General features: G+C 45.1%; 1 protein-coding gene across 1 annotated transcript in view; it reads left to right on the top strand.

Moving 5' to 3' along the window:
• The window catches only part of CTNND2 (catenin delta 2), a 1052580-nt gene that overhangs the window by 897239 nt on the left and 129256 nt on the right, over positions 1-26085 (top strand). The window contains exons 13-14 of the mRNA XM_061129708.1: positions 2875-2992; positions 10513-10698. Of these exons, the coding sequence (XP_060985691.1) occupies positions 2875-2992; positions 10513-10698 (304 nt within the window). The remainder of the gene's footprint in view (positions 1-2874; positions 2993-10512; positions 10699-26085) is intronic.

The following is a 26085-nucleotide window of genomic DNA, read 5'->3' on the forward strand; positions in this document are numbered from 1 at the left end:
TAAGGAAAAGGGGTAGAGGATGTTTGAGGCTAAACTGCACATGAGCTGTCTGTCTCTACAGTCCTTTCAAGTCTAACTTTCTGTCATTCTGTCTTTGGAAACGTGACCTCATCAAAGTAGGAAAAGGCAGTCATTCATTGCACTCAGCACTTTTCTGACCAAAGAGGTCTGACTGGGCTCTAACAGCATCAGAACTTGACGTGGTGAAAATCACTTCTGGGTCTAAAAATGCTGTCCTGCAAAGGCCGTCCTTTTAATAATAACACCAGTGTGCCTGTCACCACTTCTTTCACAGAAAGATGTCTTCCTCCCTCCCAGGGATGCTGCCAGGAAAGGATCGGCCATCCCAAGGTGGAATCTCTAACACTTTACGTAAAAACGCTGCCCACATTTGCTCAGTTACATTGTCTGAGGCACTGAGGAATTTTGTTTATGTTTCAAGATCAGCAAATGCCAAAAATTCTAATTTTCATTGAATAACCTTTCCCGGTGGTGTTACGTTAAAATGCTGATAGATCCTCTTTAAACATGTCTGCAGGACTTTTTAGATATTAAAGAAAGCATGAATGTTCAGTAGCATTTTGGAATTAAATATATTTTATTTTTATTTAATTCCTAAAAAGTGTAGTCCATGTTGTATGTCAAGCTCGAAGCCCTTTGCTTTCCTCTCCTTCACAGACCTGGGTTTTGTTCAAATGTCTCCACTTTTACCACCCGTGGGGCCGCGGACACCCCATCTGAGCCTGCCTTTCTCATCTGTAAAACTGAATGAAATGTAACAGGGAAGGATGTTGAGGAAATGAAATGAGAATAGTGTGTCAATTATAGCGTGGGTTCAGAGATTTGTTCTGTTCAGCTACTCCTGTGGGCTCTAAGGCCACAGACTCTTGGAATCTGCCACATAACGGGCTCCAGCAAAGTACAGTACCCTCCCCAACCAAACTCCTGTCCACCCCTAGAACCAGAGGTAACTCTGTTACTGAGTCTAAGCTCTCCCTGTTCACCACAGGAAAGGCCAGTGAATCTGAGAGATGAGGTGTTGAGGCAAGGAATACAGCTTCATCTGGAAAACCAGCTGACCAAGAAAATGGCAGACTAAAGGTCTCAAAATAGCCATCTTGCCAGAGTCTGGATGCCAGATTCTTTTATAAATCAGAGATGGGGGGAGGTGAGGAAACAGTAAAAAAAAAGGCCATCAATCTTGCAAATACCTCCTACAGTGGCAAGCCTCGGGCAGGGGGAATGTGTTAATTACTTTCTTCCAGCCACCTACACGTGGACAGGATTCTGAATAAAGGCACTTTAGCTTAACAGTCAGGCAAAGTGCCCCACTCTCAGAGGCAGGCCATCATGTATGATTATAATAACAAAAAATGGCAAAAAAAAAAAAAAAGGGGGGGGGTTAAAGTCAAAGAAACAGATCTAGCACGGATGAGTCAAAATTGACTCTTCCCCATTACAGCTCTAGTTTAGTGTAGATCTTCAACGTCAGCATCACCAAGTATGCAAATTATCCAACTCCACCCATGATGCCAATGTGGGGCCCAACTGTCAACGTGAACACACCCTCCAAGCAATCCTGATGCTACATAGCTTGAGCATTATTGCCTTGCCTAGATCATTATCTCTTTTCATCACCCTTTCCCACAGTTCCTAAACTTTTCAGCTTCTTTGTACCTTCCGTTTCCTCACCTCCTTCAACCTCCCCCCAGTAGGCTGTGCTGTCTGTAAATCAGTTGCTGCAAAAGTTTTCTGTGCTTGCATCACTTCCGTGGCGTCCGACACTTTGTGACCCTATGGACTTCCAGGCTTCCCCCCGTCCATAGGACTCTCCAGGCAAGAATACTGGAGTGAGTTGCCACGCCCTCCTTCAGGGGGTCTTCCGGACCCAGGGATTGGACCCTCGTCTTAATGGCTTCTGCTTTGGCAGGAAGGTTCTTTACCACTAGCACCACCTGGGAAGCCCTGCAAAAGTTTTCTGCTAGAACCAAATCCTGGCCATGGTTGGGAGAGGAAGAAGGCCTTCTCAGGTGGTGGGGTAATTAAAGCACTTGGGAAATTCACCTTTGTCTGGATCATCTGATGTCTTTTGTGGGTCTGGAGGTTCACTCCCCTCACAGCTGTGCATTCCATTAAAGGGGCCCCTTCTTTTGCCTTTAGCTCAGCTTGTACCAACTGTAGGAAGGAGCTTGGGCCACTCCTGCATAAAAGGTGCCATGGGTATTCTGATGACTAAATTCTCAGAGAAATCTCTGTGTCCTTAGAGTAAACTTCTAGAATTTTCCTCTGGCAGGGCCAAGGTAGATATATTTTTTGAGACAGGTGAAATTAGACCTCTAAGATCTGTCAGTAAGTTGGAAACTTTGTCTTTGAAAAGTATTTCAAACTTTTCAAAGAAGAACAGCCCTTTGAATCAAAGAGCTTCTGATTCCCTCGTCGATTGTAAAAGAAGCAGACCTTGAAGACTTTTTACAAAGTCTCCTTTCTTAGTGGTCACAGGACTCTCACAGATCACGTGTTCAGAATTCTGCATTCTCTGTTTTGATGCAGATATCTGTGGCTCATCCAGTTCTAGAATCCATTTGTGTAGGCCATTCCCCCCTCGTTAAAACTATATTCTTGGTAAACCTCCTAAAAGGCTAGCAAAGTGTTTTTGTTAAAACTTTGAGAGGAAGGGACTTCCCTGGTGATCCAGTTGTTAAGACTCTGGCCTGCCAATGCAGGGTACACGGGTTGGATTTCTGGTCATGGTACTAAGATCCCGCATGCTATATGTCGCGCACTAAAGAAAAACAAATGAGAAGAGGTGGGCATGGAAGAACGTTCTTTTGGTGGCCACTGTGAAGGGTGCTGATACATCCTTTTGCTTTGCAGGAATGTTAGTTCAGCCGGAGAGGAGGCCCGCAGGAGAATGCGGGAATGTGACGGGCTCACGGACGCGCTGCTTTATGTGATTCAGTCTGCGCTGGGGAGCAGCGAGATCGATAGCAAGGTTTGTCGTATTTGCATAGATGAAGCATCTTAGACAACAAAGATTCCCCGGGGGATCAAACAGTGGCTAACAAGGATGGATAATTAATGCAACACTTAATACTTTCACTCTGAAATCTGTATTGACTTCTAATCCTAGCCTAGAACTAGACACTTAATTCTTGATTAGTAGCAAGTAAAAATTTAGATTAAATTACTCCAGCTACAGGTGTTCCAGATGAGTGTATAAACTTTCACATAGCAAGTCACCCATGAGCTTCTAGCTTCATTTTCTAAAATCCACTGGCAGAAGAAAAAGAAATATTCAAGCTACCTGAGATTTAAATAATCCTATATTTTTACAAGATAGCTTTTGAACAGCTTAATACTGCCCAATGCCATTTTAAGAATGCCCAGGGAAGTCTAAATAAATGCTGTCAAACATTGATCATCAGTGTCTATTCAGTGTTTTAGTTCGCAAACCAAAATAGAATTGGGTGGATTTTTGACAGTGTTTGGGCTATTTTGTTTTGTCTTCTTTTGTCTTTTGACTTAGTTTGGGTTCACTTTACATAAAAAATTTGTAATTTCATAATATCCTGATATAAGCACAGACTTTACCGATACTTTAAAGTAATGCATGTGATGAATGTGATGCCTTAGTAGGACCTTTCCCAGAGCCACTCTGTCAATATTTCAGTCTCCTTCTTTGCTGTGGACTGTCCTGTGGACTATAGGATGTTGGGCAACATTCCAGGTCTCCACCCACTAGATGCCAGTACCTTCCTCCCCCTACCCCAGTTGTGACAAACAAAAATGTCTCTCGACATTGCCAAATTGCACCATGGGGAGCCAAAGCCTAATCCCGCAGTTTGTTTTTTTTTCATGTCTATAAGCCTGTGCATTGGTTTACTGATACTATTACATAAGATGTTACATAATCAAAGTATAGTAAACCCTGGGCAATACACATATTCATGAAGTAAAATGGTTAATATTGCACAGGACACAATTTATTAATTGTACATAGCTCTCTGTCAAATGATTTCCGGTCAACATGTTTGTCAGATGTCCAGAGCTTAATCAGCAAGCCATGAGAAACCATCCACCCACACAATACATGTCTGCCTCCTGGCTCCAGGCCCTTGAATCTTTGAGGTTTCTGTAAATAAACTGTCTGGCATCTGGCTCTTGCTTCAAGACCATCTCACCTAAAACTGGCATGCTTTCCTCTTAAGACATTTTGATAAACCCATGGTTTTTAATGCCAGCTCGTCACTGGAATTGCCTTTGGAGCATTTGATAAATGCGTGTGCCTAGACCTTTTCACAGCCCCCCTGAATCCAGATGTCTAGCTCTTACCTCTGATTTCTGTTCCTCTGGGAGTTCATCAGGTGATTCCATGTGCATCGTGTATTGAGAAACCCACCTTAGTAGATACAGCTTTAAAATAGACTCTAGTCGGGGACCCAACACACTGTAATTTAGTTGTTTTAGTTGTAAGGTCAGATAAAGAACAAGTAAGAGTGATTTTATCCATTTAGTTACTCTTTGGCATGGGGTGATTTAGCCCGGCACTTCTCAACCTTGCCTGCACAGTGGAGTGACTAACAAATTTAGAAAATTACTGATGGGGGAGCCCTACTCCCATGAACCAGAAGTCCATGGTCCTTCTGGGATTCAAACCCTTTGAATACTAGCTGAATCCAATTATGAATTGTTTGTCATCTTACCACTGCCTGTTAGTGACATTTGCAACCATTCATTTACTGTGTGCATGACATCAATATCCAAAGTGAAATATGATAGAAAAGATTTAATCAACCTCTCTTGTAAATGCCCTTAACAGCCATTGGAGACCTTTTAATATCACTGACAGGAGAATTAAGTCTCTAAAGAAGGGAACAGTCAAGATGTCTTAAGTATTTATAGAGACCTGTTAACACAATAGACACAGGATTTTTTAAAAGAGCTACTCAAGGTAATTCATAATTCATGGAAGCTGCAATGCCAAGGATCTTAACATTCAGAGTGGTAAATACTAAGGTATGGGGGCTTTAAGCCTTATGGATACCAAGCAATCTTTAATACTGTCTGGACCTTCTAGTCGACAATAAAATATGAGTCTTGCCCTGGTCCCATAACACCATCATGGTGGGTAAGGCAACCTTCAGGGGTGTGGTCCAAAATCAGAGTGCTGTGAGGCACACATGTCTTTTCTCTGATGTGTCAGATGACCAGACTCCTCAAACTCTTGAGAGACCTTGAAGATTCTCTCTGTTAGTGACCACATTTCCCCCACAAAGTGGAAACTGGAAAAATAAAGACCATTTAGGCCTGGTGTCAGAAGACTCAGATATGCCTTGAAATAAAGCCATTTGTAGCAACATGGATAGATCCCAAGGTGATCAGACTCAGTGAAAAAAATCAGAGGAAGACAAATATATGATATTGCTCATATGTAGAATCAAAACAAAAATGGTACAAATGAACTTATTTACAAAAACAGAAACAGGTTCACAGAAAACAAACTTACGGTTGGAAGTGAAAAATGTATGGTTACCAATGGGGAAAGGTTGGTGTGGGGGATAAATTGGGATTTTGGGATTGACATGTACACACCACTATATTTAAAGTAAATAATCAACAAGGACCTACTGCATAGCACCAGGAACTCTGCTCAATATTCTGCAATGATCTAAATAGGAAAAGATTTGGAAGAAGAGTAGATGCCTGTCTGTGTAGAGCTGAGTCACTTTGCTGAAATGAAGACAATGTTGTTCACCAACTATGTTCTAATATAAACTAAAAATTAAAGGAAAAAAAAAGGAGACTCAGCTATTCTTAATTGAGTATCCAGAGCACCCAGTGTAGCCCCAGGAGTGTACTGGAAAATGTACCATCTCCTTCCCTCTATGACCAGAGGACAGGACCCAAGTGACCTCATCTTCGAGACAAGGAGGACCCTTAAAGCTATTGAGAGGATCAAATGTGATAAATTACTCGACAGTGCTTTGCTGGCCAGAAGATGCTGTTGAGTTTTAACGTATTATTATTGCCCCATCGTTTTTCCACTCAGCCCTCTGCTTGGCCACTTCTAAGCTTTCACAGTGACAAGCTAGAGGAGGGTGAAATGTGTGCACGCTGTCTTTGAGGCCACTGGAGTTAATGAGTCAAAGACCCTGGATGCCACACTTAGGCTCAGCTCGGCTCCTGTAATTGGGATGGTTTTGTTGAATGCCTAACATATGGTGGCGCGTTCTACAAACGGCTTCCAAATTAGCCCTTTCTAATAGAAAATGAGGATTCAAAATGACCCTGGTGACCAAGAGGAACTGCCAAAAGCTCTGTTGACAGCAATGGATGTTGAAACCCAAACCACCAGCTGCCACACGCCTTTTGCTGGTATCCCCAAGAAGGGCGGTGGCTGTTCTCTTTTTCTCCCTGCCCTTACAGGGAAAAGCACTTGACTCGGTCACCCTCCCAAACCAGGCTTAAGGAGAGAGATGAGTTCAACCCCTGGGACCACCCCCTTTCTGTCCCTCTCTGCCACCTCCTGTCTCCCTTCCCCCCTCCTGAAAGTGAAAAGTGAAAGGGAAGGTCGTATCCGACTCTTTGGAGACCCCATGGACTAGACAGTCCATGGAATTCTCCAGGTCAGAATACTGGAGCGAGTAGCCTTTCCCTTCTCCAGGGGGATCTTCCTGACCCAAGGATTGAACCCAGGTCTCCCACATTGCAGACAGATTCTTTCCCAGCTGAGCCATCAGGGAAGCCCAAGAATACTGGAGTGGGTAGCCTGTCCCTTCTCCAGGGGATCTTCCTGACCCAGGAATCAAACCAGGGTCTCCTGTGTTGCAGGGGGATTCTTTACCAACTGAGCTATAAGAGAAGCCCCATCCCCCTCCTACCTCCCCCCCTCTTTCTCCCTCTCTTATCTCTCTGCATCCGGCTTCTCCCCAAGAGGTCGCTCAGCCTCAGGTAGGTTATAAAACACTTCTCGAAACTGCGGAATATATCCGCAGTAATCATTTGTTAAACAGAGGCATGGATGTGCCCCCAGGGAAGGGGAACAAGAGGGTGAGAAAGAAGTTTATTCTCCAAGGTCTTTGATGTAAGAAAAATCATTCTGAGCTGATGTGAAAATCGTTCTGACTTATGCCACAACATTTTCCTTTCGGGGAGAGACTGCTCTCTCTCCAGCGTCATCCTGTGTTTACCTGCTTTCATGCCGGTTCCTTTTTTTGATGCTGAGAGGATGCTTGAAATAGAAAAATCAAGTTGACTGAAAACCTGTGGGATTAGCAGCCCATGAAACCTTGAAAAGCTGACCCAAAAGGTCTGGAATCGCAAAGGCTCCAAAAATACACCCTGAAAACTGGTTTTCCTGCTTGATTTTTCATGCCTCCAGTAGTCAGGTCAGAGGTACATGCTGCCTTTTACCAGATTCCCATCCTAAGTGGGAGCAGTGGAGGATCTGAACTCCAGCAGCCCCTGCCCCATCTCTAGTCCCAGCCCAGGACTAGAGAAAGTGGTACGGTCTCTAGTCTGTAGGGGTGAGTGGGTGTGTTACCAACGGCCTCAGACCTTGTTTCCTTCATCTGTAAAGTAAAACGATGTTCCCTTCCTTGAATAGTGGCTGTCACGTAGCTGGTGCCTGAAAAGTGACAGGGAAGTTGGCGTGCTTTTAAAAAGAAAACTTCTCTCTTCCTTTTCAGATTTTGTACACCTGGAACTAACATGACATTGTAAATCAACTGTGCTTCAAAAAAAATGCTTAAACTTAAAAAAAAAAATAATAAAACTTAGTTGGGCTTCCCTGGTGAATCAGCTGGTAAAGAATCCTCCTGCAATGCAGGAGACCCGGGTTCGATCCCTGGGTTGGGAAGGTCCCCTGGAGAAGGGAAAGGCTACCCACTCCAGTATTTTGGCCTGGATAATCCCATGGGCTGTACAGTCCATGGGGTCGCAAAGAGTCGGACACGACTGAGCGACTTTCAGTTTCACTTTAGGACATTATTTTGTCCTTTTTAAAAATTGGGGGGACTTCCCTGGTGGTCTAGTGGTTAAGGCTCTGCCTTGCAGTGCCAAGGACTTGGGTTCGTTCCCTGGTTGGGGAACTAAGATTCCCCCATACCAAGGGGTATGTAAGCCCTCGAGCTGAAAATGCTGAGCCCCATACTTCACAGCCTCACACACCACAGTAAGGATCCTGTGTGCCACAACCAAGACCCCACACAGCCAAATAAATAAATGAATATTTAAAAAGGAAAAAAGATTTTTCAATTAAAACAGTAAAAAAAAAATTCTTTCTGAAAATTGGATATTTTTTACCCCTCCTCCCTCGATTCCTCAAATCCAGAACAAAGGTCAAAAGGTTGATGCCCCAGACTAAATGTTTGATTCCTCCAAGATTTGTATGTTGAGACTTCATCTCCAACTTGGCCGTGGGGACTTGGGGAGGAATCGAAGCACTAAGAGATTGAGCCCTTCGGTCAGCGTCACATGGCTCTTTAAATGGTGGAGTCAAGACTCCATCACGGACCCATTCGCTGTAGGTCACAAGCTCTGCACATTCCATAGAGGGGCCGTCTCCACCTTTGTTGGTGATATAAATCCTTGTATGGCACTTGCTGTGTGCCAGGAGCTCTTCTTGGTACGTACGTACTGGTTTAGTTTCCTGCTGCTGCTATAGCAAATGGCCACAAACATGGTGGTTTAAAAACACAGACCTGGGCTTCCCGGATGGCTCAGTGGTAAAGATTCCACCCGCCGATGCAGGATACACGGTCCAATCCCGGTTGCAGAAAGACCCCCATGCCGAGGAACAGCTAAGCCTGTGTGTGACTATTGAGCGTGTGCTCGCAGGCCGGGAGCCAAGACTACTGACGCCCGTGCTGAGAGCCTGTGCTCCACAACAAGAGAGGCCCCACACAGAAAAGCCCATACCCTGCAACTGGAGAGTAGCCCCCACTTGTTGCAACTAGAGAAAAGCCCATGCAGCCACGAAGACCCAGTGCAGCCAGAAATAAATTTAAGAAACACAAACTTATCATCTTACCATTTTAGAAGTCCAGGATGGGTCTCTTTTTTTAATTTATTGGGTCTCATTATTGAATTTATGGGTCTCTTTGTTGAATTTAATATTGCTTCTGTTTTATGGTTTTTGTTTTTTGTTTTTCTTTTTGGTTGAGAAACATGTGGGATCTTTGCTCCCTCACCAGGGATCAAACCCACAGTCCCGGCATTGGAAGGTGAAGTCTCAAGCAGGGATCAGACTAGAGCACCAAGGAAGTCCCCAGAATGGGTCTTGTTGGGGTGAAATCAAGGTGCTGACAGGGCTGCATTCCTTCTGGCAACTGTAAGGAAGCATCTGTTTCTTTGTCTTTAACAGCTTCTAGAGGCTCCCACATTCCTTGGCTCGTGGCTCCTTCCTCTATCTCTAAAGCCAACAATGCCAGATCCCGTCCTTCTCACAGTTGCACTCTCTCTGCCTCCCTCTCTTGCTCACAGGACCCTCATGATTCTGTGGACCCACCTGGACAGTCCAGGATAATCTGGCATCCCAAGGTCCACCAATGAGTACCCTCAATGGAGTACCCTCCATCCCATAACCTAACATACTCACATGTTCCAGATGTAGACATCTTTGGAGCAGAGAGCTTTACTCTGCCTATCACATATATATTCTCTAATTCCCCTAATCCACACAGCAGCCTATTGGCCACTATTTTGACCATCTTACACAGGAGGTTATGGCTGGATTGTCCAAGTCACATATCCAGTAGTCAGAGATCTAGGGTTCTACAAACGTCCAGCTCTTCCCATGTCCCTAATCACTGCTTAGCCCTTGTGCTTAGGAAATAGGAGCACCAGCAATCTTGAAGAAAATCAGTAGGTTGGAAACATATATGTCCCCAGGTGACCACAGAACCTGGCTTGCCTGGAATAAGCCTGGTTTGCACCTCTTGCCCTGTATTCCTCCCAGAAAGTACCCTTGTTGTTCAGTCACTGAGTCGTGTCCAACTCTTTGTGACCCCGTGGACTACAGCACTCCAGGCTCCCCTGCCCCTCACTAAGAAAGTGCCCTGGTGGATAGTAAATGTTAGTATAGTGTCACCCTATAGTGACAGTGATAGTAAATGTCACCCTCCCAGAGCTAGCGCAAATCCAATTATCCCTGCTCTCGATGGTTCTGAGCCTCAGTCCCCAGATGGTTGTTGTCTGTAAGTGGACGCCACCTGGGACCGCCCCTGGATATGGGTTCTTTCTTGCTCACAAGTGAATTTCAGTCAACAACGATAGCTGTTTATCAGGAACTCTTGTTGCTAAGTGGTTTCTTTGCGGGGAGGAAAGATCTTCAGACTTCTCCAAGCTTCTCTAAATTCTTTCCATTGTGGCTGTCAAGGGAGACTTTAGGAGCCGCGGTTAAATGCACCCAAAGAAAAAATGTCTGTGTGAAGATGGATGGCTTTTGCGGGTGGAGGAGTACTGGTTAGTTTTTATTCATCCCTCGTTTTTTGTTTTGTTTTTATTCTCCAGACCGTTGAAAACTGTGTGTGCATTTTAAGGAATCTTTCGTACCGGCTGGCAGCAGAAACGTCTCAGGGACAGCACATGGGCACCGATGAGCTGGACGGGCTGCTCTGCGGTGAGGCCAATGGCAAAGATGCAGAGAGTTCCGGGTGCTGGGGAAAGAAGAAGAAGAAAAAGAAATCCCAAGATCAGGTGATATTGGTGACTCGCAGCTGCATGCAATTATCCCCTCCCCTAATTACAGCATGTTTTGTCTGTGTCTGCAGGTATAGAGCTCTGTGATTCTAGCACACGGTCAAATCACTCATGCATCGGCACAGTTTTCCCTTGGGGATTTCATAGCTGAGACAGTGGAGCATTAAATGATTCCCCTCATGTTCTCCAGCCAAGCCAAGATAGGAAATTTCAAAAAGAGGAAGAGGCCCTTGAGTCCCGGGCAGGCTCTGAGTTGACAGCTCACAGAATTGAGTCAGATGCAGGCGCAGATTCTTCTGTGTGGATTCGCACATCTATTGAGGTCTTCAGGCGGGCGCCTTGCAGGTGGAACAGTTGCACAGAATAGGTGCGGTCTGAGAGGGGAACCTGAGGAGACAGGCACAAAAACCCAACGTATTTTATAGCTTTTTGGGGAACTTTTGGATATGCAGTCTTGCCCTTATTGATGGAAAATGGAGTGATCCACAGCCCTTCCAACAGAACGACATTAGAAGTTGGGCCTGGGGGACAATTCTGATGAACTCAGAAAGCCGTCCAGCTGGCGAGACATCTCCAAAATGAAATGGCCTTTACCTCCGGCAGCTGTAAGTCAGTTGGTTGCCCTGCAGTAAAGTCCCAGGGGGTATGACTATCAGCCTTGGCAGCATCAGAAAGGCCTCCACCCCTCTTCTGGGAGCTCCTCTGGGAGGCAGAACCCCTCACCCACAAGGCCCCCAAATGAGGGAGTAATGTGAAAAAGCACCCATCCCGTGGTTGCCGGAAACCCCTGCTACTGAGGTTTGCCGTCTCCTCTGACACCGTGGTCATGTTCCCAACCTCGCCCTGGCCACTGTGGTCATATCTCCAGCTCCTCATGGCCCTGTGGACCCAAGGTCTGAGTGTTCTCGGGAGTGGATGACTGAGAAAGTAGAATGGAATCCCCAGCATGCCCCCTTGCCAGGTTTTTAATCAAAATAAATATGCAAAAGTATCTGTTTAGATCACAGCATGCTATTTTCTAAACTATTTTTGAAATCGTTGTACTTTGAGTGAGTGTTAAAGGAACTATTTTATTGAGTCAGGATTAATGGAAATGCATCCTGAAATATAATTCCTACATGTAACCCAAATGTGTCAGCATTAGCATTTCTGTAGGCTTCGGTTCTCGAGCTGTTTGTGGTCCCTGAGGGCTGCTCCAGGCCCTTCTACAGTTTCTGTAACTGTGTGTTCCCATTTAAACTTACCTATAATTTAGGAGACGCAGGCTCATTGCCTCTTTGACTGTGACCTTCCACTCTGAGAAGCAAACCCCCAGCACTGCCTTCTCTCCTGTCCTGGGTCAGTGCTCTCTGTCTTGAATCTCTCCCTGATTCACAGGAGCTTTTGCCTTTTGGGAGGATCTTTTTAAAAAAAAAATTTAGTATTTATTTATCTGCCTCGTATCAGGTCTTAGCTGCAGCTCGCAGTCTCTAGAGCACGGGCTCAAGTTGCAGTGTACAAGCTTCGTTGCCTCACGCATGTGGGATCTTAGTTCCCCAACCAAGAATCAAGCCCACGTCCCCTGCGTTGCAAGGCAGATTCTTAATCACTGCATCACCAGGGGAGTCCCTGAGCTGGGGTTCTTAATTCAGCCACTTAGAACTCTCCCACCGGGGGAATGGACCAGTCAGCCAGCACCTACCATGTACCAGGTATTATACGAAGGGGTGTCAGGCACTTCAGTTATCCCACCTGGTTCTTCCAGGCACCAGACCATGATGAGTTCTGAACATGTTCAGTATCAAATAAGTTAAAGACGGCCAAACAAAGGTATATGGGTCCTTCTAGTTTCCTTTGAGGCACTGTACATCATGGGGCCCAGTCCCTACATTGCTGTACCCTGGGAAGCAAGCTCAGGAAAACTGGAAGGAAGAAAAGCCTGTATGTGAGAATATAGTGGTCCCCGATCTGCTCTGTGGTCATGGTCACCTGAGTCTCATGTGCACCCTGATGACTCAGAACCTCTGGGATGGACGGGCCCAGGCAACTTGGGAAATCCAATTTGTGAAAGTCCAATAATATGGCCTCCCAGGTGGCACAGTGGTAAAGAATCGTCCTGCCAATGAAGGAGATGCAAGAGACGTGGGTTCAATCCCTGGGTCAGAAAGATCTCCTGGAGAAGGAAATGGCAACCCACTCCAGTATTCGTGCCTGGGAAATCCCATGGACAGAGGAGCCTGGCAGGCTACAGTCCATGGGGTTACAAAACAGTTGGACACGACTGAGCACACACACACGGTAATATGATGTTAGCCTTGGCCAAGAAGAAAGAGAGAGAAAAAAGGAGAAAGAGAGGGAGAGAGAGAGAGAGAGAAAGAGAGCGACGTCGGGGGGGAAAGGGGGTGGAGAGAGAGGGAAAGAAAAGGAGAGAGAAAAAGAAAGAAGAAAGAGAATATGGGAGTGAGGGAGAGAAAGAGAGAGGAAGGAAGGAAAAAGGAAAGGAAGAAAAACTTTAAGGTTAAATTCACTCGGACTTCCAGGTTTTCCCTCTAGTCTGTGGCTTGGATTTTGAAGCACATTCCTCTGATGGCTTCCACACCTGCACTGGTGTCTCACTTAGTAAAATTCTGCCCTGACACCAAACCCTTTCCCCAACTCTGCCAAGGTGTGTGGGAGGAGTTGACAGGGGCCAGAGAAGCCAAGGGTCAGAAGACAACATTCATGGACATCATCCGAAGATAGAGCCCTTCTTCCACAGTTTAGCTGCTTCCATGGAACGTTATGATGTGTGATTTTCACCTTAGAATGTTGGACTTCACATTGTAATTTATGATATCAGAAATTCTTTCCTAAGTTGAGGAGGTTAAAATGATTAATAGAATCGTAACGATTTTCTCCAGAAGTCTAAATGAAAATCTATACAGTTTGATTGTTCTTCTTACAATATTCCTTTAAGGGGGGGACGAAGAATTTATTTAAGAAAGTTTTGCTGAAACCATCGTAAGTTAAAATACAAAGGAACTTTGTTGTTTATAAAGAGGCTTCAAAGTTACTTCAACCAAATGATAGTTTTTCAAAAGGTTTTCCTTCAAACTGTGCTCCTACATAATACAAAACTATTTTGAAGTGCCAGAAAATACATTATCAAGTTTAATGAGGATGTAAACAGATAGAATTCTAGCTTTATAGCTATAAAAATGATTAGATATAATGCATCATTTGGAATCTCTACTGCTCATAAAATCAGGTTTTAATGAATAGAAAGTGATTAGAGAAAGTGTGTAATACAAAGTGAAGAAAGAAAAAAGCAGGTGTGTATATAGACATAGATATATATAGATAAAACCTGGCCAATTTAGTAAAACTATGGCATAGGCAAATATAAAATACATGCATGTACAAAAAGTATGTGTTTCTAGAAAAAAATGCAGTAACATCAAAGGCAAAAGATACTGATGGATTCTTCTCATACTTATGTATTTGTAAATATTCTATGATGGGCATTACATTTGCAATCTTTTCAAATATTATTGAAAAAAATAAAATCCAAAAAGGCACTAACTGACCAAGTCAGTGTTTGTTTGTCCAAATTCATATGTTCTCTTAAATTTAAGATGCCTCACAGAGGCATAAAGTGAAAGTGTTGGTCACTCAGTCCTGTCCGACTCTTTGCAAGCCCATGGACTGTAGCCCGCCAGGCTCCCCTGTTCATGAAATTCTCCAGGCAAGAATACTGGAGTGGTTGCCATTTCCTTCTCCTGGGGATCTTCTGGACCCAGAGATCAAACCAGCATCCCTTGCCTTGGTAGGCAGTTCTTTACCACTGAACCACCAAGGAAGTCTTTGACACATTGTATTTCTGTCCAAAAGGACATTGCAAATTCATTAATTTCTGACTTTGTGCTCAGTGCCTATTGCTAAATTATAAGAAATTGTTACTTTCTCTGGAAACTCTTTGTAAGTAGAACTTCCCCCAAAGCAGTGTGTCTGTCATGTGCCAAGAGACACATCTCACCCAGCAGGGTCCTCCCTGCCTCCGGCAGGAGCCTGTCACAGCGGGGCAGAGTGGCAGTCCTCTGAAGGCTGAGGTCCAGGGAAATGTGTGTGCGTATTCACTTCAGTTGTGTCCAACTCTGTGCGACCCTATGGGCTATAGCCCGCCAGGCTCCTCTGCCCATGGAATTCTCCAGGCAAGAAAACTGCAGTGGGTTGCCATTCTCTTCTCCAGGAGATCGTCCCAACTCAGGGATCGAACCCAGGTCTCCTGCATTGCACATGGATTCTTGACCATCTAAGCCACCAGTAGGCACAATTGATTTTTCTACTTTTCCACCTTTTGTAAAAATAAGCATTTTTGTTTGTTTGTTTTTCCATTTGGGATATGGCCAAGGTTCCTGCAACAGTGTCCGGGGATCAGTGGTGCTCAGACGTGGATTAGAGGTAACAGGACAGCCCTGGCAGCTGACCAGAGCAGACCTGAGCCTTCAAGGCCTGCTCTGTGTGAACTTGAGTGAGTCCTGAGAAATCCGCAGAGAAAAACAGAACTAAAACAAGCAAGAGCCCCTAGAACTCAGCATCTCTCTTCTGCTAAAATCACCTGTGAATGTTTTAGTTCACATGGATATATATGTATCCACATGGGTGGGGATATAAATCTATCAGATTCAGAGAGGATTCTGACTCAGCATTTTTATATGGTAGACATTCTCTCTCTCCTGATAATCTTTGTTTAGTGAGCTGAGGTCAATTTAAGAGTATGCAGTAAGTCCCCTCCATACCAATTCCGTTCTGAGAGCACGTTCATTAAGTCCAGTTTGTTCCTAAGTCCAATAAAGTTAGCTTAGATCTCCAACTAACACAATTGGCCATATAATACTGTGCTATAACAGGTTTATGATACTTTTCACACAAATAACACATAAAAAGCAAACACAAAAATAAGTCATTTTTAATCCTATAATACAGTACTTTGGAAAGTACAGTAGTCACAGTACAACAGCTGGTATATAGGGCCTGGCATCGAGTGAACAGGCAAGAAGAGTTACTGACTAGGGGACGGAAAGGAGGGGGAGATGGTAAAAGTGAAGGAGCAATAGGAGATGGGGGACAAGCTGCAGTTTCACTCAGGCCCGACGAGGTTGGACTTGGAAGCGCATATTCACATCTTTGAAAGTTCTTGTAAGTTCTACCAACTGAAAGTTTGGTAGATAAGGGATTTCCTGTATTATTAGTGTTTTTGAACCTCTTTTCTATGTTGTTGATGCCAAATGCATAGATTAGTGGTAAGTTTTACTTAAGATATTGGCTTGATAGCCACAAAAGCACTAGTAATGGGCTTCTGTATAAAGCCTCTAAGGCCCCTTACTTCTTCCACGATAATAGACATGTCTCAGCAGAAACCAGGGAGCTTCCCTGGTGGCTCAGACGGTACAAGCATCTACTTGCAATGTGGGAGACCCAGGTTCGATCCCTGGGTTGGGAAGATCCCCTGGAGAAGGAAATGGCAACCTACTCCAGTACTCTTGCCTGGAAAATTCCATGGGTGGAGGAAACTTGTAGGCTACAGTCCATGGGGTCGCAAAGAGTCGGACACGACTGAGCAACTTCACTTTCACTTTCAGCAGAAACCTGGGCTTCCCAGGTGGCGCTAGTGGTAAAGAACCCATCTGCCAATGTAGGACACGTAAGAGACATGGGTTCAAACCCTGGGTCGGGAAGATCTCCTGGAGAAGGAAATGGCAACCCACTCCAGTCTTCTTGCCTGAAGAATCCCATGGACAGAGGAGCCTGGCGGGCTACAGTTCATGGGGTAGCATAGTTGGGCATGGCTGAGTAATTTAGCAGGCACGCAGCAGAAACCCAAGGCCTTTCTCCCGCACACTTTCCTGACCCATCCCAACACCCCACCGGCCAGCCTCCCAGCTTTTGCCCATGCTGCTCCTCTAGAGTCCTCTTTCCTCCTTCCCCTTTTGGAGAATCATCCTTTAAAACCAGGTAAAAGGCCACCTCCATGCTCTCAAGACTTCTACCAAAGATAAGTGCATCCCTCTCTAATGCTGCATGGTTCTGTTTATTTCCTCCAAGGGTTTTCACATCATGTATCATCTGCAGCGTGGATCTCCTCGAGAGAGAATCTCCTAAGGGGAAGGACTGTGCGGGTCTGCTTTCCGTCTTTGACTTCTGGCCCAAGGCCCAGCACCAGCTGTGCTGAGTGGCCGTCGGTCTGTGGTCCAGAAAGGCCTCTAGCTCTTGCTGTGGGGCTGTTCCCAGTGGGTGTGCATAGCTGTCACTGGTCCCTGCCTCCTCAGAGTTCTTCTCAGGACGCTGTGCCTTCCAGGGCTGCTTTGAGAAAGGGGTACTCCATAGCCCTTTTCATTTATTGATTTTTGTGTTCCGCGGTGGGCACCAGTCCATAGCCTTTAAGTTTCCATTTGCGATTCAAGCTATTCCTCAGCTTCTCATGGCAGTGTGTGTTTTATTTTGTTTGTTTAAAACCTTTCATGTTGTATCAGAGTATAGCCAGTTAACAATGTTGTGACAGTTTCAGGTGGGCAGGGAAGGGACTCAGTCGTGCGTGTACATGTAGCTGTTCTCCTCCAAACTTCCCTCCTCTCCAGGGTCGTGCATGGTCGGTCGCTTCAGTCAGTTCCAACTCTTTGTGACCCCGTGGACTGTAGCCCACCAGGCTCCTCTGTCCATGAGGTTTCTCCAGGCAAGAGTACTAGAGTGGGTTGCCAGACTCTGCTCCAGAGAATCTTCCCAACCCAGGGATCGAACCTGGGTCCCTTATGTCTCTCGCATTGGCAGGTGGGTTCTTAACCGCTAGTGCCACCTGGGAAGCCCATCCAGAAGCAGTGGCGCATTTTATTACATTCCGACTCTGCACTTACCACCAAACCTCAAGAACATTCTAGATCAGGATAATCATCTGAGCACTTAGGATTCATGTCAACAAGTGTATATGTCTGTATCTCAGAGTCCCCCTGGAGAAGCAGTACTTCAGCACGCCAGATGGCAAAATGCTTAGTTCTGAAGGTGTCAGCATGTGACACATAAATGGGATTAGGTGCCCTGGAATCCCCTCCCCTGAAAGGTTTCCTGGGCATTTCAGGACATTGTATCGGGGGTCACCTCAAGAGCATCACCCACTGAGCCACCTGGATGCTGTTGGCTCAGAAGTGAGGCTCTATACTGACACATGTATATGGAATTTAGAAAGGTGATAACGATAACCATATATGCAGAACAGAAAAAGAGACACAGAAATACAGAACAGACTTTTGAACTTTGTGGGAGAATGTGAGGGTGGGATATTTCAAAAGAACAGCATGTATGCTATCTATGTTGAAACAGATCACCAGCCCAGGTGGGATGCACGAGACAAGTGCTCCGGCCTGGTGCACTGGGAAGACCCAGAGGAATCGGGTGGAGAGGGAGGTGGGAGGGGGGATCGGGATTGGGAATACATGTAAATCCATGGCTGATTCATATCAATGTATGACAAAACCCACTGGAAAAAAAAAAATAAAAATAATAAAAAAAAAAAAGAAGTGAGGCTCTGAGACTACATAGTAATCAATGTCCTAAAGCACAAAAATAAATTTTATTGCTGGTTTAAATCAGTATATTGGGAAACTTGAATTTTAAACTTTCTTAAATTTTAAGTAGGGCTTCCCTGGTGGCTCAGATGATAAAGAATCTTCCTGCAATGCAGGAGACCTGGGTTCTATGCCTGGGTCAGGAGGATCCCCTGGAGGAGGAAATGTTGACCCACTCCAGTCTTCTTGCCTGGAGAATCCCATGGACAGAGGAGCCTGGTGGGCTACAGTCCATGGGGTCCAAAGAGTTGGACACGACAGAGAAGGCATGCATATACACTGCAAACAGTGTTGCCCCTGATTCCCTGCATCTGGATGACTGGCACACCACTGAAGGGAAGAAGAAATGTGGGCATGGTGCCCACCCAGCCTCACCCTGCCTCGCTCTGCGTGCCGCTGTAAACTTGTTATCACTTGACTCTACAAGACCTCTCTCCTTGCCAGTAAATAGTCATCTGCATCAGAAGCTGGAAAGTGTTGCTCAGTCATGTCCAACTCTGCAATCCCATGGTTTGTAACCAGCCAGGCTCCTCTGTCCATGGAAGTCTCCAGGCAAGAATACTGGAATCCGTTGCCGTTTCCTACTCCAGGGGGTCTCCCCGACCCAGGGATCAAACCCATGTCTCTTGTATCTCCAGCATTGCAGGCAGATTCTTTATTGTCTGAGTCCTAGAATGTGGAAGGGCTACCAAGAATTCCAGTGTAGGGGTCCACCATGTTGTATGAGTCAGTCCCTGATGATCAGGAAATTAGATTGCTTCCAAAGTTTAACTAATGTAAACTGCAGCAAACGTCCGTGTAGTTTTAAGTCTTGCCTACATCCTTAATCACTTCTCAAGGGTAAAATCTTGAAAGTGAAACATTGAGACCAAAGAATGCTCTTAAGACTTTGGCTGCATAAGCCAAGAGTTGTCTTCATCACTCCGGATGCCAGCGACAGTGTGAGCTCCTTGTGATTTGCTTTGTTATCACATGATGGATCTGCCCTTTGTGACATTCTTGATGCTTTTAAGTCCTCGCTTCCTAATACCCCAGGTTCTTTTTCTTTCTTCCAGGTGGTTTTCATTCCCTTATCAGTAACCATACTTTCCCGTTTGCGGCTTAATGCCATTTCCTTTCCAACCATCCGCTGCTTTCAGCTGCCGCGTATCCCTCATGGTTGGGGGCAGTGTAGTCCCATGCTGCTGTCACCTCACCATATGTCAGGAGCTTGGTGACTCAAGACATGATATTTCATGTCCTCGAAGCACTCAATCGCATGTGCCTGCCAGGATCACGGCTGCACATTTTTGTGCCGTGACTGACCTTTGCCACTCCCCCTGAGTGAGTGAGATGCTTCTCCTTCTTACACGCCTCCCGTATGAAACAGATCCCATCACCCAGAAACGCTGCCCTTCCACTCTCAGTGACGTTACAGACTCAACTCTCTATTTTTGGCGTCTCGTTTGGTTTGTGTTTACATTTTATCATTCAGTACTCCACGCCATCAGTCAATACTCTGTCTCGAAGACTGGATCTGGGTGTCTGAGCTCGACACTGCCCACATCAGGAGCCGGGCTGGTTCCCTGTTGGGAGGCCTGCCAGGTGACTCGGTGGCAAAGACTCCGCCTGCCAGCGCAGGAGTTGCAAGAGACATGGCTTGGATTCCTGTGTCAGGAAGGTCCCCTGGAGAAGGAAATGGCAGCCCACTCTAGTATTCTTGCCTGGAGAATCCCATGGACAGAGGAGCCTGGAGGGCTATAGTCCATGGGGTAGCAGAGTCAGACACGACTGAGCGACTAAGCATGCTGGCAGTCATGGGACTGTCCTGCGCACTGTGGGATGTTTGTCAGCATCCCTGGCGTCTACCCAGTGGACACCAGTCAGTAGCACCCCTCTTCCTGGTTGTGACAGCCAGAAGTGTCTCCAGACATTGCCATTTGTCCTCTTGGGACTACCTGAAGGAAGGTGGCAAGTCAGGGACAGAGCCTCTTGAAAAGGCAGGTAATAGGGTGAGTTATTCCTAAATGTGAATGAGAAGTTAGGAGCAGAGAGAATTCAACGTGAGCTTTACTAGCGTCCCGGCTGGTTCTATCAGGATGACTAGGGGAGATGACAGGCAAGTCCAGTGATGTGGACCAGCCTTGACAAAGGCTGTAGGCTCTGTAGGCTCTGTAGGCACAGCGGCCACCTGATCCCATCTCCGGAGCCCACAGCATCACCAGCCTCCCTCCAGCCACCTCCTAAGGGGTGAGCATCCACATGGGCACAGAGGTGAGTCAGCAAAGCCGTCCCTGAATCTCTTGTTCTGAAGCCTTGTTTGGGAAACACCCTAGCCGACCTTGCCTTTAAGAGAGGTTTCTGATCTCTCAAGTGTAAAACGCCCCACATTTTTTACAAGGAGTGCCTGGAGACAGCTGTGCCACGTGAATACAAGTCACTAGCCATCACCTCTGTCCACTCTTCCCACGGTCCAGCTGCCTGTAATCGTCATCTTCAGAACATCTCCCGGGAGAAGTCAGACACCCAAACTACCCGAGAAGAAATTTCTTCCCAAGAAGAAATTCTTAGGAATCTCTTCAAAATGCTAAGAGTTCACCTGCTGCAACTAAAGATCTGGCATGCTGCAACTAAAAAAAAGATTCTGCATGCCACAATTGAAAAGACCCCACATGCCACAGTAAAGATGAAAGATCAAGTGTGTAGTCGCTAACACCCAGTGTGGCCAAATACATACTGAACAAACAAAAAACTCCAACCAACTCTCAAAAGCCGAAAGAAAGATGATTTTCATGTTGACTCCTGGGAATTTTGAAGAAATTACACAATACACTACACTTCATGATAGAAGGAATAAAAGGCAATAAGATCGTGTTATGAAAATGGTTTCCTTTAGGGATGGGAGAATTTCTGACCTTTTTATTTCTTTTTCTTTCTATCATTGGCAGAGCTTCTTGAATCTGTGACTTAATGTCTTTTTAAGCTTTGTAAGACTCTCAGGCACCACATCTTCAAATATTGCTTCTGCCTAGTTCTTTCTATAGTCTCCTTTTGAACTCTAATTCCCTATTTATTAGACTCCCTTATTCCATTTCTTATACATACTACCCTCCACTCTGTACTTTTCTTTTCCTTTTTTTTTCAATTGTGGCTCTTTATATTCAGTCTGGATATTTCCTTCTGATTTATATTTTAGTTTACTATTTTTCTCTCGAAATACATCTAATCTTCTTTCATACTCAGACAAGGGGATTTGTAACTCCAATGATGATGTTTTCAACTGTGTTCGTACTCTAACAAAGTTCTCAATCTTTTCTTTATTGAATGTAATAATCTTAGTTGTTTTAAAGTCTGGTTCAAATAGCTCCCTTATCCAGATTCTTATGAAATGTTTTCTATTTCTCTGGTCGGCTTTATTACTTTTCATTCACACAGTCTTTATTCCTCATGTTCCTGGTTATTTTTTTTATTAAATCTGAGACATTTTATATGAAAAACTATCAAAGTAGTTTGAGGCCTAGGATGATATGATCTCTTCCAGAGAGTGTTCATGCTTGGTTCTGGAAAGTATTTATGCTTAATTCTGGCAGGAGGCTTGAGTCAATGGCAATCTCAGTTTAACTTAATTTTATTATAGGGATTTAAGGAATTCAAGGTCATCACTATTCCTAGAGGATCTGCCTACATGATCCTAAACTACAACATAGAAGATTTGCCAAGCTACTTGATTTTTTGTTTTTTGTTTTTTTTTTAAATGAGGCTAGATTCCTTTTATCCCCTTAGGTTGTTAGTTATGTTTTTTTCCCTGTCTTTTAGTCCCTGCTCTGATCAAGAATGGCCCTTGAGGGTCAGTAGCTGCCCACCTCAATAGCTTTCCTCCTTCTGAAAGATCGTCACTGTCTTTTTAGCTCTCTGATTCCTGCAAGCAGATATTTTAAAATACTTGACTCAGTTTGTTATCAGTGGGAAAGGTGGTCTGAGTTACCTAGCCTGCACTTGTCAAAAGCAGCCGTCGCAGTCATTTCTGATGTCCTTTTACTGACCCCTTAGTTGCGGCACGTGGGATCTACTTTGCTGACCCGGGGGCAGACCTGGGTCCCTGCATTGGGAGCTCAGAGTCTTATCCCCTGAACCAGAAGGGAAGTCCCTGCTTGGGGTTTTTTTAAATAACCAGTATTCCCTGCTTCCCCTCCTTTTCCCCCTCCCCTCCCCACCACCCCCATTAGCTGAATGGGATAATAAAACACTGTCAGGATAAAATCAGTTAGTAACTGCTGTTCAAACCAAGTCAAGCACAAGTGGTCAACAGGGAATAGACCTTGTCTAAGCCAAAGTCACTCAGTCGTGTCCGACTCTTTGCTACCTCACGGACTATACAGTCCATAGAATTCTCCAGGCCAGAATACTAGAGTGGGTAGCCTTTCCCTTCTCCAGGGGATCTTCCCAACCCAGGGATCGAACCCAGGTCTCCTGCATTACAGGCAGATTCTTTACCAGCTGAGCCACAAGGGAAGCCCAAGGATACTGGAGTGGGTAGCCTATCCCTTCTCCAGGGGATCTTCCCCACACAGGAATCAAACGGGGCTCTCCTGCATTGCAGCCAGTTTCTTTACCAACTGAGCTATCTGCGTCTAGGGTGTTGCTTTTTAAAGTAGTTGGTCCCGACTGCAGCCTGATTTACCCAAACCCTGCACGAAGGAGCAGTCCCTGACAGTTTACCACCTTAGAATTCTCTTCTCTTCCTACATCTCTGATGTGTGACTTCAGCTGGGAGGCAGGAGTGGGATTTTCAGATTGGAGTGTTTTCCTGTTGCTGCGAATCCACTCTTTCTCTCTCTTGCAGTATCTCTGGCCTATTTATTTTGCTGAAATCCCTTGAGAAGAAAAGTGAACCCCCACACACGTGGACTGTCATGCTGTCCCATTGGTGGAGAAATTTCAGCAGAAGAGATGCATTCCACTGGTGAAGAGGCCTTTTCTGTTTGTGTTCCAAAGACACAGCAGTGAACGCGCTTTTCTGTACATAGACTGGAATGGCTGTGACATCCATGGCAGAAAGAGCTGTGTATTTTAGCACTCCTCCCAAAATGTAAATTCTTCTATGTAGGCGAGACCATTCTGTTAGCATCTCCATGGTACCCAGCCCAGCGCCTTGAAATTAGAGACTGCAGTGGTTGTAAGCTTTTGCAGAGGAAGCAGCTGAAATTCCCTTGTTAATTCTTCTATTCAGTAGGGCCTTTTTGAATCTAATAACTGGACTTGTGAGCCACCATGCCCTACAAAATCCCATGTGTGCAGAGAATGTTATATGAACGTCATTAATTTCCAGCTCTTTAACTTTCTGATTTTTATCTTTAAGTCAGACCTTTCTCTTCACATGAGGGACAAATGGCTTCCATGAGTCCATCCTCAAAGCAACCGAGAGAGGCATCTTTTTTTTTTTAATATGTATTTCTTTGGCTGCATCAAGTCTTAGTTGCATGGCACAGGCTACTCCCTAGTTGTTGCTGCAGACTCAGTAGTTGTGGCTTGTGGCCTTGGCTGCCCCATGACACGTGGGACCTTATTCCCCATGCCTGCATGAGTGCTAAGTTGCTTCAGTCAAGTCTGACAACTTGTAACCCCATGGACTGTAGTCCACCAGGCTCCTCTGTCCATAGGATTCTCCAGGCAGGAATACTGGAGTGGGTTGCCATGCCTTCCTCCAGGGCATCTTCCCGACCCAGGGATCGAACACGAGTCTCTTAACGTCTCCTACACGGGCAGGCAGATTCTTTACTCCTGTGACACCTGGGAAGCCACCCGCTCTCAGACCAGGGATTAAACTCGAGTTCCCTGCTCTGTGAGGTGGATGCCTAACCACTGGACCACCAGGGAAGTCCTGAGAACAGTCTTTTAAATAGAATTTAAGTCCCAAGGAGAAGTAAAAGTATTAAAAGCCATTCTAAAGGAATTTTTTTTTTAATCACACCTTGAGCCCATTCCCACAGCCGTGTGTTTCCCTTTCTCAGCAGACGCTCCTTACAATCAGCGGCCAGTGTGTCTATTCTTCCCTGACCGTGACCACATCAAAAAACATCCTGTCCAGATTTCAGCAGCCCCTTGGCATCTAATATGCGGGCACCTTCTTCTTTTCCTTTTTGAAAATATTTGAGCACTACCTTCTCAGAGAGAGATAATATGTGTTTCCAATTCTGGCCATTTTAAGAAGTGAATGATATAAACCTTTTCACTGATTCATTTTATTGATATCAGTCATTCATTTAAAGCCAGTAAAGAAAAATACTGGTACATAAAAAAAAGAACGAAATAATGCCATTTACAGCAACATGGATGGACCTGGAGATGATCATACTAAGTGAAGTAAATCAGACAGAGAAAGACAAACCTATGGTACCACTTACATATAGAATCTAAAAAGTAGTAGAAATGAGCTTATTTGCAAAACAGAAATAGACTCACAGACACAGAAGACAAACTTGTGGTTACCAAAGGGGAAATGGAGGAGGGATAAATTAGGAACACAGGATTAACAGATATGCACTGTGCTGTGCTTAATCGCTCAGTCGTGTCCAACTCTTTCAACCCCGTGGACAGTAGCCTGCCAGCCTTCTCTGTCCATGCGGATTGTCCAGGCAAGTATGCTATACTACTACATATAAAATGTAAGCATAATAGGGATTTACTATATAGCACAGAGAACTGTAGGGTTTCCCTGGTGGTTCAGTGGTAAAGAACCCACCTGCCAGTGCAGAAGACGTGGATTTGATCCGGGGTCAAGAAGATCCCCTGGAGAAGATTTAGGGTTAGGGTTAGGAAATGGCCACCCACTCCAGTGTTCTTGCTTGGGAAATCCCATGGATTTCAGAGGAGCCTGGCAGGCTACAGTCTATGGGGTTACAGAAGAGTCGGACTTATCGACCCAACAATAGAGAACTATGTTGTATATCTGGTAATAATTTACAGTGGAAAATAGTCTGATAAATACACATTTAACTGAAAAAAAAAAGTTCTGACGATACAGTGTTGAATGTGGCGCTACTTGGGATGACAAACCAGCCTGTTTGTTCTGTGATCTACTCTCAGTATAATCCTGCCTCACACACTCCTTCTTTGCTACCAGCCTGTCCTCAAGAAAGCTCCATGGCAAGAAAGTCATGGTGTAGTTGGAAGGTCCTCCTACCTCTGAGACCGCATTGCCTTGGTTCTTGCTGGGGTGACGGTCTTGCTCAGCTCAGGCTGCTGTAACAAAATGCCCGAGACCGCGTGGCTTACACAGCAGATGTGTATTACTCACAGTCCTGGAGGCTGGAGGTCCAAGGGACCGGCAGACTCGGTTTCTGTTGAGAGCCTCTTTCCTTGTGTGTGAGTGCATGTTTCTATGTCACCACTTGGCAGTGATGCAGCCAGTGTGATCAACAAAAACCCTATTGGTTTCTTGGAAATACTTTGTTGGTTGTGCCTTGGGTTCAGCACACAGAAAGTTCTCCCTCCTGACCGGGCAGCATTTTGTTTCTTTATATATTATTTTCACATTTCAAGTTCTTAGGAAAACTTTGGTAATATGCCCTGTTAAAAGTTAAAAGCAAAAGGTTAAAAAACATATACAGTTTGCATAAGGCTTACTTATAAATTTGAGTTCTGTGTTCTCAGGACTAAAATAGTTGGGTGATCAGTGTCTTGGCTGTGCTAAAGACTTAGCCAGTGCTTGCCTTCTTCAATCCCTGGGGCAGTTTTGAAGAAATTTTAGGGTAAATGCATCTTGTATTTAAATTTATAAATGATATGTTTCCGGTATTTTGGTAAATGAGTTGCATATCCCCTGACT

The sequence above is a fragment of the Dama dama genome, chromosome 25 (assembly GCF_033118175.1).
Source record: "Dama dama isolate Ldn47 chromosome 25, ASM3311817v1, whole genome shotgun sequence".
Lineage (NCBI taxonomy): Eukaryota > Metazoa > Chordata > Mammalia > Artiodactyla > Cervidae > Dama > Dama dama.